At 39.4% G+C, this 11910-nt stretch overlaps 1 protein-coding gene across 1 annotated transcript; it reads right to left on the reverse strand.

The window, feature by feature from the left end:
- Nucleotides 1–4031: 4031 nt before the first annotated feature.
- On the reverse strand, nt 4032–9467 carry ccr10 (chemokine (C-C motif) receptor 10). The gene is made up of 2 exons (XM_069663923.1): nt 9438–9467; nt 4032–5182 (listed from the first exon to the last, which is right to left on the reverse strand). The coding sequence occupies exons 1-2, from the start codon at nt 9460–9462 to the stop codon at nt 4032–4034; spliced, it is 1176 nt and encodes a 391-aa protein (XP_069520024.1). The 5' UTR covers nt 9463–9467.
- Between the last annotated feature and the right edge of the window lie 2443 nt (nt 9468–11910).

Genomic DNA, 11910 nt, shown 5'->3' on the forward strand with positions numbered 1-11910 from the left:
TGGTTAACTATGTGCATTACATTTGCATGTCTTTGGACTGTGGGAGGAAGCCGGAGTACCCGGAGAGAGCTCACACATGCAGCATCACCATGTAGCTCCTACATATGTTTATATCCTGGGAAAATATATAAATATACGTCATGCCTATTAATGCCAATACATGCTGTTATACTATCAAACATCTGCCCTTACACACAGTGGTACACTCGAATAAATAAGTCTAAGACTTGGTACGTCCTGTTTTTTTAGGTTTTACCATCAGCCATCTTTTCTTGATCTACTTCATCATGTGACGATATTTTAAGTGAATAAACCTTAAGTTTTGTGGAAGCTAACTTAAGCACAGATAAATACATCATGCATAACATTATTTTAGAGTTAACAGAAAAAATGAGAGGTGCCTTTTCTAACAGGAAACAGACGGTCAAATGTCGGCAGCTCACAGAAGCAGACCTCTGTGGTCAAAGCCTCGTTCAAACAACACGTTGCGTCATCAGAGACTCTTATAACACCCCGCGTCTTAACAAACCAGTGCAGTAATGTGACTGCTAAAGAGGATCACAGCCTTAATCACAATCATAAGTTGTGTCGCAGCGATGACATAAGTGTGAGTAAAACTAGCTGCTGGCTAACTGCAGTGTTACCAAAGGTGGAGGAGGCGGTTAATAAATAATGAGTGCCACGCTGATACCTGTGAGTCTGCCACACCTGGTCAGCAGCACACACACGGACTAACAAAGCGTGACACATTCAGGGGACGGACTTTGGTCCCAGTAAGATAGAATATAGAGAAATGTGAGGAGGAGTCCTGTGTTAGGGGTTTTAGCAAATATTCAACAGGAAACTACCACAAGATGAGAAGGTGCTGTATGCATACAGCAACCAAATAAGAAGCTCAAACATCAACACACACGTGAGGTCTAACCAAAGTCTGTTACCCTGATACAAGCTGCATCCCATTTAGGGGCTGCATCCTTTGAAGGCCGATTTCGTCCTCCTTTTCCCGGGCCACGAAGGATCCATCGGGTGCTTCCTTTGTGACCTAACGAGAGTTTTTTGGTTTCAACTCAAATAGCTGCGATACAAATGTTAAAAAACAAAACGGGCCTTGAAACTTTAAATTATCTTTAAAATAATAGGTAAGCAGTTAAGCCAGCTAGCCACCTGTTGCTAGGAAAGGGTAAGGGCGGGAACAGCTGGTGACACAAACAGAAAATCCTCTGTAGACCAGACCGCCTCGTTTCAGTTCAGCCTTAGCGTCTACACAGGCTACGAACGACTCATCCTTCGAAGGACACAGCCCCTGAATTGAGACACAACTACAGACTATCATAATAAAGCACATATTATATTCAATGTAAAAATAGAATAAAATGTTTATTACAGTTTGAATTAATACTCAACAAGTAAAAGGTCGGACTCATTTCTTTTCTGTTGTCTTCATGTGTGTGTGTGTGTGTAATTTACAAAACAATTAGATAAAAAACAGAGCAAAATATGAAAAGATAGAAATATTTCAATTCTGTGTCTCCTGTTATCGCCTGGCCCTGCGACACATTTACTGTCCATGCTGTCGGAGCTTTATATAATGTGTCTCAAAGTCAGTCGCTCATAATACTCTGATTTTCTTAAACTAAAAACTTAAAGAGCAGTGGAAATACGAAGTGAATTAACCTCATTTATTTGATCATTTATTGATCATTCTTCAGGCACAAAGTTTGAATATTACTATGATTTGACGCTTTATTTTGTCTCATGCGATATTAAACTGATAACTTTGTGCTTTGGTCGGACAACAAGCGGCGTAAAAACTTCACAAGGACTCAAAAGGTGAAATTGGCTCAACGACCTCATTAAAGACAAGTGGTTGTGTGTGTGTTGGTACAGTAACTGTGGATGTGAACTTTAATGTCTCTGTCACAACTTTCATAACTGGAAAAGTGTCTTGACATGAGGGTTTGAGAACACGGTGTGAAACGTTTCTGTAGCAGTGTCAGAGCAGTGAATACTCTTCTGCATCAGGCTGACATCTAGTGGTCAAAAGCTCACATTACATCACATCGCTGCATGTTTTCCTGCCTATTCTGCCTCTTTCATACCTAAAATATGAGCCTCTGGTTTTATTCAATTACTAGAGCTGACATGCAGAGATGAAGTGGAGTCAATGAAAGCTTAATTTAGAAAATCTATCAAGTTATTTTAATGTATTATGATATTAAAGGGATAACAAACCAGTGGTGTTTAGTTCTCCACTAAAACAAGAGGGTCATTTTCCCTGTGTTGACTAACTGAACACTCCACCATCCAAAATTTCCCCCTAAAAAAATAGCACAAAGAGAAACAATAATCAATGTGTGAATCTTAAAACAGCAGACAAATAAAAAATGTCTTCTTAAAATATCTTCTTGCATCTACTGGGTTACTAATACAGCTGTAAGTGGAGGATTAAGTTACTCAATGCATCAAACTTTAATCTTAAAATCCAGTTAGAGGAGAAAACGATTCATTAAAACTATTTATTTTAAAGTTTTTAAAAATACGATAAACTATCAAACGAGACCAAAACAAAACCTCACTTAATAATAACAATAAAGATTAAGTTTGCACAAGCTTAAACAAAGTTAATCTACAGTAAAGAAAAAATTCAATGTCAGAGGATAAAGACGGTGAACTCTTGACCTCTCGTAGGTCCTGGACCTAAGCGCCGAGCAGACACACAAGGCCGAAGCGAAGCGCTCGACTCTCTAGAAGGCAGAAAATCTGTCGACCCTGAAACAGCCTGCGATCAGACGGCTCAAAGATTACAGAAGAAAGTCTTTAAAAAAAACATGAAGCTCTACGACCAACAGTGTGAAAGCGTTTAATAGGATTTCAGTTCCTTCAAATAAACACGTTTCTGCCGGCTGTGAGGTTGTGGTTTGGGTTTCCCGAATCTGTGACTGTGGCCGGCTGCTCTCTGTCACCTGATGGCTGAAAAACAACTCTGGACTGAGCAAGCAGAGTGTGACCAAGTGTGACTGTGGTCATGATGTCAGAGTGATGACTGGTGACTCAAGAGGGAATCAAACCACAAGACTTTTTGAGCAACAAATTAAGTGGGTCAACAGCAACGATTGTTTAAAACTCATGACTGCCGAGGTTTTATTTCACCACAAGTCAAACATCAACATAAATATACATTTGGTTTACAGGGTACGATATGACAACAATGCTGGTCTGCAAAGCCACAATGCAGTTACACATTAGAATGATGAAAACTGGAAAACCTATTCACAAAATACAATCATAATAGACCAGCTAACCTAGTCCTGCTAAAAATTAGCTTAGCTTAGCAATGCTCAGACTATGGACAAATTGAAATGATTTGGGGACAAATATTATTTAATCAAACCGCAGACTAATTAATCGTGTGGTGTACATGCTGATTTTGGAGGGAGCATAAAAAATGCAAGACATAGAGAATAAAATTGGTCTTTAGTTATTTAGTCGTGACAACATATTAAAAAGTAGTTCAATCATGTTGAGGTGACATTTGTTGGGGGTGTACCAAAAACAAGTGGAAAACAAAATCTGCTCTGCTCTAGCTCTAACACGTTATAATAAAGCTGTTTGTTAAACATTTTACCTTTATCAAAAAATTCCAGCTTCAGCAACTTGAATTATAAGACTTAAAGACCCCCTCCAGTGAAAATCAAGTGTTTAACCTTGTAAACATCTCCATGAGCCCACCTGAGCTGAGCTGACGCTCCAACATGTCAAGGTAAAGGTGTGTTTTGGGGAGAGTAAGGGGCGGGACGTCTCTTTCTACATTGCAGACTCTGGCTCCAATAAGATGGTACCACTCGCTTCAATTCTGTATAAAACGAGGAGGTGGAGACACGTCGTCCTTCTTTATATACAGACAAGGGTACATAGCCCTGACGATGATATGCAAATATGTGCAGCTCCTTGTATTTTATGCAGTTTTTTGCTGTATAAAGAGAAATATGTGTATAAACGATGAAAACTTTATAGTCCACTCTATTCAAATATTATCTGGTTCCTGGTAACTGAAATTTGATTGTGGGCACCGTGTCATTGCTGGAGTAACGGCGTTCTGGGGAAGTTGGAGGACAAGCTGTGAGCACTGTGAGAGCAGGTGAGGAGGGCGACATGGAGGTGGAGCTGACCCTCTGTGGCACCAGCCGGTGGCCACGGCAGCAGCCTGAATCATGGAGGAGCCTCAGCACGTCTTTACGGAAGCGCACGCCTACCAGGGCGTAAAGGATGGGGTTCAGGCAGCAGCGGGTGTACGCCAACGTGCAGGTGACGTACTCCAAGACAGGACCGCAGAATGGACCCGCCATTTTCTGCGAGAGCACCACAGTGTACGGCAGCTGGAACACCAGGAACACCAGCACCAGGGCCACCATCAGCTTCAGGGTGCGCTGACGATGCCATTGCTTCCCCCGCCGGTGTGCCTGCCCTTCCCACAGTACCTGAGCAATCAAAGAGTAGCATGTGACCATAATGAAGAAGGACAGGCAGAAGACAGCGATGATGGCTCCATTGGTGGCCATTTTGACTCTTCCACTCTTCACCATGCCACAGTAAGCTTCACTTCCAGACCCTAGCACCCCCGAGTAGAGGATCTCCGGCAGGCTGAGCAGCACCGCAACAAGCCAAACACATACAGCAGCAACTTTCCCGCCTGTTAGAATCTGACTGCGCAGCCTGAGCATCTCCTGAGCTCGAGCCACCACCATGTAGCGGTCGATGCTAATGCAAGCCAGCAGCAGGAGCCCGCTGTATGTGTTGATAGCGTAGCATGCACGCGTGGCCTGGCAGAGGAAAGAGGGGAGGATCCAGCCCTGGTGAGTGTAGATGGCCTGTAAAGGGAGCGTGAGGAGCAGGAGGAGGTCAGCCAGTGACAGGTGGAACAGGAAGACGTCGGTCATGGAGCGTAGATGGAGGCGGCGGTAGAGAGCAAAGGTGGCGATCACCAGGCTGTTTCCCACCACGCCTAGCAGGAAGATGAGGCAGAAAACGCACGCCTGGAACATTTTGATGATGTCCTCCTGCTCATCACCGGCCTCACACCAGTATGAGTCCTCATCATTGTAACTGGTATCAGTGGTGACATTTATATTCAGAGAGAAGTTTAAACCGTAGTCGTCAGTATGATCATAGAGATAATCCATTTCTGGTGAGAAAAAATGAAAACCAATAAATTATGAATCCAGAAATCAGAGGAATAAAACACCTTTTTAAAACGTTGAAACATTTCTACAACTTTAAAGTCAATGTCACAAAAGAAAAGTATTTTTGGAGTCCGACTATAATAATATTTCTGTTCCCTTTCAGAGGATGAATCCTTCTGACGTTGGTGATCCTCAGACTTTCCCTTTAGCGCTACCAGGAGGCTCCAGAACTATGGCATTGATTGTCACTCAGTAAGTTAAAAAAACATGTTCCCCGCAAGAGTAACTGTTATACCTTCTTATTTTAGTGCCATCATCAGGATAACATTTCTATTTGTTGCTTTGTTTTATGACCAAATAAGTAATATTCCCATACTCTTTGATGAGTACTCACAGGCAAATATTAGATATTCATAATGAACACCTGCTAGAAGCATTTTTTGCTCAAAGCAAAATAATACAGCCTCAAGAGCGACTAGCATGATGACTGAAGACTCTTAGCTTTGTTCACATATGGAACAATAAATATCTGTCTGTCGTCCAAATGGAGTTTAGTGCAGGTGGTGGCTCAGCAGCAGCACCAAAAGGTAAACCTAACGAGTTAAAAAGAAGGTTGAGTGTTTTGAAGCATTCATCACACACTTCCTAAAAACAAACAAGGAGGAGTAGCATCTCTCTCTGGGAGGATGTGTGAACATTGTTTACATCTGATGAAATGTTCAAATCAGAACAATCCCTGTAACGTGGAACGCTTCATACTGAGCCTAACTACAAGCTTGTGATTATTAAACACCAATCAGAAAATCCTCTAAGTATTTGGAGAGTCTGGAGAACTTTAAGCCACACATGTCAAATGTCAGATTATTTTTTAAGACATCCAGTAAACCTTAAAGAGGAAGCAACAACCTTTATGTAGTCCAGTGTAACACCTACAGGTGAAGATAAAAGAAACCTCAAAGGCCAACTATCTTTACTGAGACTTGGTTCATTCATTTTTTACTTGCAGGAAATGAGTCATTCTGTAAAATGCCAGAATGAGACCAACTTGCATTAGGACTAATTACTGTATAAAAAAAACCATTCTGTGTTACTACTGTTCTTCATGTCACGATATCAGGAAAATCGACTCCTACACTACTATCAGATTCAAAGTGAGACACCTGCATTTCAGCTCTGGAAGTTAGTAAGCAGCTGTGATATTTGAGTCATTTCGCAGCAGGTTGCGTGACACTGGCACCAGGTCGTTGGCACAGGGGAAATCGTGGGCTGCTTCAGGTTTACAGATCAGTCAGTGTCGCGTGCCAACAGCCTTTATAGGCAGTTTCCACAATCACCATTTATCATTTCTTCTCTCACTGTGAGGCTCTGCTACTGCTGAGTCTACTCCCAATATAACAGAGCTATTTCCTTTAAATATATGAATACCTTTAACTGTTCGAGGATCGAGGAAGACTTTAAGGAGTTTCTCGTGAAGGTAAGGGGAACAACAGTAAACTGTGTCAAAAGTCTTATGATCAGGGAAACATTGAGTGTCTACGAGTTTTGGGTTTTTTATTCTTTAATTTTAGTCATATTTTACTTTTAAAACCACAAACATAACATTTTGAAAATGGGTGTTCTTGACAAACCGTTACGTGTGAGATTAACTTTTTATAGGTCCATCGTATATTTTGCAGTCGAAAGTATTACTTGGCCAAAACTGTTTCCCAAGCTGTGTTAAATATTACTGATGTTATCTAACTTTACATTTATTTTCTCTTTAAAAACATTGAACAAAATTAGAAATGAGAAAACAGAGGACATTGTTTGATATATTACGCAGGCAGCTGAACAGAACAGGAAATGCTTATTTTCAGAGAATATCAATATGAGTCATGGGGTGGTTTTGCTTTCTGACAGACAGTTTTGATTGCTATTAAGATTTACAAACGCCCATATTGACAAGCCTCTTCATGTACATGAGGCTTTACCACAGGGCTGTGCACTTTTTACAGTTAACTTTTAATAACTATTATTATTTAAAAAATATCTAATCATAGTTCAAAAACAAACAAATACGTAAACACTAGTTTTTAACCTCTCAATTACAGCATTCATAGCATAGATCATAAAACCGACTCAGCAAACTGCATTCTGTAAGGTAAGAAGAGCTGTCTCTAAATACAGTCCCACTCGGTTTAGTCCTTAGCCCACTACTTTTTACTATATTTATTCCTTTACAGACATTTTTGCATTTTGCATTGCGTTGGCTCTACTGTACTCTGGCTCTGATTCGTGCGTCTTGTAACTAGGTTTTGATATTTTTCTAATCAACTATACGTATAAAATGTCAAAACGTATGTAAAATCTACCAAACTCTATATCTTGAGATCATAGAGCAACAGAGCTAATCGCTGATAGAGACTACTCCTTCATTACCCCCGGCTGTGGACAGCTCTGCCTGAAGAGTTCAGGGTTGCACCCAGATTCCTTAATTTAAACTAATTTAAAAATTGTTACGACACACTTTTTAAAAGTTTTAACAAAACATTTTAGAAATCTTGGTCATACAGCATTTAATGTGTGCTCAATGTGATTTGTAACACCTTGTGTTTTTGTTCTGCATCAACGTCTCTGTCACCATAACGCTAAAGTTTTCATCTCTGTCCGTATCCGACGCTTTCTGTCTAGAAAACGGCTTTAAAAATACAATTTATTATTATCATTTTAATTGTTTTAAAAAGTAAATAACTAAATCATGTATTTGGTGGTCTGGTACAGCCCTAGACTGTCATTCAATGTTCTGCATTAAATCCAGATAGAATAGAATACAATTTGTGTTAAAACTATTTAGTTTTAATATTTATTCCACTGTTATTACTTTACTTAAAGCTGTTAAAAACAGGTCTATTTATAGCAGTTTTGTTTTAAGGCCAAGTTAAACACATACATGCTAACTGTATTGTAATATTGGATGGTCATTATTGAAGGACTGCAGATTTCATCAATTAAAATCCACAACTACTTTACATATTTTTTCTCATCTAAATATTACAGTTACGCGATCTATTGATTACTTAACTATGAATATTCTTTCTCAATATGCTTACAGAATCTGGGCAAGAGATATTTATGGAAAATGTACATGTGTTTCCTACACAATGTCACACCGATGGTGGCTTTTTAAAACGTCGCAAATAACCGCAACTCAAATGGAGGGATTTTTTGTCAGAGTTTTTTAGGGCTCATGTAACCCAGCGTTGTGAAAATATGTCAATAGGACATTTTCTGGTGCTGAGATCGGGAGGCAGCAGACATTTTGGCTATAAGATGGCACAATGAATAATAGCAAATGTTGTTTTTGTTTTTTGTTTTTTTTTCAAAAATACTTAAAATAGTATTTGAATGCTCGCTGTCTTGGGTTAATGACTTTAATTTATTTTAAGATTGCAAATACAGCATATTCTTAGTTATCAGGTCTTAATTTGTGTTATACATTTCCGGTGTCAAAGTATGAGCTTTACTGTAAATCACTATACAGTATCCTTTTTTTAACAACACAGTACAGCAACTCTTTATATAATTAAGATTAAAATCCCACTTACAGATTTTAAATATTTTTACTGGCTGACTGAGACACTGCTGTCAGGTTGTTTCCGTCTGGGAACTAATGAGCAGATCTAAGATCACAGGCATCACATGCCCCAACAGTCAGTTTAATTTCTGCTTTTACTGTACTCTTAGGGATTAACAACATTATATTTTTTTCTGAAAAACACACTTCAGGCAAACTTCACTTTTTTGACTAAAATAGTAAATATAAATGTTTTTTTTTTTTTATTATTTTTTTCCATTCAAACTGTCAAATAAAGGCTGTAACTTATAAGTTACAGTTGTTGACAGCATTAAATGACTTCGTAGGAAGTTGTAGGTGCAGCCTGACAGGATTCTGTTAACATCAAAAGTCATCATAATCATATGAATATGAGTCACACGCTGACTGATTCCTGATGACCCACAACCTCACTGACAGACACTTCAGCTGCTTGGATTGAGCTGTAGCAATAAAGAAAAATGTACTAATTTAATATCAATAACAAATTTGAACATATGCAATATCAATGTGAAAAACTTCTCAGCTCAGCCGTGCTATAAGCGCATTTCTTAAAGGACTTTTAAAATTGTGTATTTTTAAAAAAAATTGAATTTGACATTAAATATGTAATAATAATAATATCTATGTCTGTTTAATGTCTATGTCTTCCTAAGTGACCTTACCTGTGCTGTTTGAGGTGCTAATCATGTCTCCAGTCCTCTTCCTTTGTGTGCGATGCACATCTGTGAAGCTGGCACTCTTAAAAACAAGCCTGTGGGTAAAAACATGACCTCCCCCAACCAATGAAACCAGCTCTGTGCTTTGCTGACCTTGTGCTACCCCTGTGTTGTTGTTTTTATCAGGAGGAGTCACTGAACGATGTGAGCATGAAACTTGTGCTGTCATATCTCTTCAGGCGGCTTTCTGTTTTATTAAATCTGCCCTAGAAAAGTTTGGGTATCATCATGATCTGCAAAACTAAACGGATGTTTATCTCTTATCATCTCTGCAATCATACTGCATCCGTCACTGCAACTGTACATGGATTTTTATGATATATAATAATATGAAGCACAAAGGTTTTTAAAGTCGAGGTGAAATGGAAAATGTAATTTTAATCCTTTTAGATCACATCCCTTGTAATATTGTGCATCTATTTGACAATATAGGCCAAAAAAAAATGCAGAAAATCCATTTCTTCGTATTCTTATATCAAAATCCGATCATTTTTTCTTCCTGTAAAACAAAATTTCACGCGTGCTTACGTAAGTTAGCACCAAACAATTTCAACCAATCAATCTGCAACATTTAGCCGCAGAGCACCAAGAACGCTCGGTCAGTTAGCTAGCTACTGCGCTGTGGAGAACATCTGTCTACGCCCACTTCTCAACGATCAAATCAAATCCCTCTAATGATATGTCCCGCCTGCACGTCCTGTTTCACTCGGAAATCATATTTTTATGTACTGTTCAACCAACAATATGCCCCAATATTGTCTTAGCAATAAGAGACACAATCCAGTGAGATGTACACTAAATGTGCACAGCATCAAGGTTCAACAGCTGGACAAACACGTGCAGAAGCACACTTGGGCGTGTCCTCTGACTGGTGCCAAAACCACCCGTTCACAACCTTTCTCTGACACCTCTTGAGGTCATATATCCGAGAAAGTCACTCATCTAAATCACATTCTGCAACACCAATTTCAACTTCTGTGAGGGGGTCACATAAGCAGTGCAGATGGGAGGAACGCCACTAAACATGACCTTGTGTTGAGGAGCCATGTTGTTTAAAGATTCAAAGCTGAACTTGCAGTTTAGGCTACATAAAGTAAAGCTTCATTATCACAGACGCAGATATACTGTATAAAACAGAGACACACTGAACCGGCTCATATTAAAGGAGCAGGAAGAAGCTATTTTCTGGCATTTCTACTTGAAAAATGACTCAAATAATTCATTGAATTCAAAAATAGCTCTAAATTAAATAAACAATACAAGTCAGTCCCACAGCACAGGGCAGACATACCAACTTAAACACTCACAAGGTTTATATCAGTAAGACGAAACCCTCAGAGAGATGTGCATGGAACCAGAAACCAGGCTTTCTCAGTTTAGACTCGATAGGAGGAGCATTTAAAGCTTGTCTATTCTTGTTTGATCTGGTTTCATGGTTGCTCCCTTTGATTAAACATCTTGAGCATGGCCTTATCAATAAAAAAAAAAATATGCTGATGCCTTTTAGAAGCCAGCGATGACCTCTGACTCATACAACTCGCACAGTCTGTAAACAGCAGATAACATCCAGGGGTTACATTTGGTACAGTGGATTGTATAGCATTCTTTCTCTTCATAAAAAAAGGGAAGAGGTGCACATTCCCGTAAGAGTATGGAGCGGTCAAGAGACATTCAAGTGAGAGAGCGCTGTAGCAACCGACAACAGCCTAACCAAGCTGTTGTGACTGCCTGGCTCTCAGCAGAATAGCAGCTAAAAACAATGAAAATATCATTTCCATTGGGGTATTTCACTCTGTTTATCATCATATGCTAATTTTGTAAACATCCCCCGACCCATCTGCATAAAAATGGACATTGCAATATTGAATTGGAATAATGTACTTTCTAAGATTACTAAAGAATTGCAAGGGGCCGAATATAGATCCTTGTGGCTCACCAAGTCAACTGATCGAAGGTAACATTTGATTAAAAACTTAAAAAAAAATGTTTAATCAATCCTTCATTAGCTATAGCCTATATGGTCATCCTTTAAAGAGAGCTGGTGGGTTGAAGCAGAGCTACCATGTTGCGTTCAAAGGTGTTAAAAGCCTTTAACAGATGCAAAGAGTGCAGCACAGTGTTCCTATTGCACAACCATGTAAAGGTCAGTTCATGCTCTTATAAAGACATGGTCTTCTAAACCATAAAACAAAAAAAGAAAGTCTTTGCTGATTAGTGGATGATTAACCCGGCTGCATTTCACACTGCAAGCATGTCGTCTGCAGAGACGATGAGCATTAAACCACATTGTTTACATCAGAGCATCGGCACCAGACCATGAGAAAACACTTTTGTGTCGACACTGTTTGTCGTGTCGACACCTGAGTTGAGAAGTTGACGACCCGATCCACAGTGTGGTTCATCTGTAACTTGCTTGTTT

The sequence above is a fragment of the Semicossyphus pulcher genome, unplaced genomic scaffold, assembly GCF_022749685.1.
Source record: "Semicossyphus pulcher isolate SPU_LCO1_2020_fin unplaced genomic scaffold, fSemPul1.0.p SCAF_16, whole genome shotgun sequence".
Lineage (NCBI taxonomy): Eukaryota > Metazoa > Chordata > Actinopteri > Labriformes > Labridae > Semicossyphus > Semicossyphus pulcher.

Excerpts from the sequence above, each read along its gene's own strand:
- ccr10 (XM_069663923.1), bottom strand. The coding sequence starts at position 9,462 with ATGATTAGCACCTCAAACAGCACAG. Across the intron at positions 5,183-9,437 it reads TAGCACCTCAAACAGCACAG|AAATGGATTATCTCTATGAT; the intron begins GTAAGGTCACTT and ends TTTTCTCACCAG.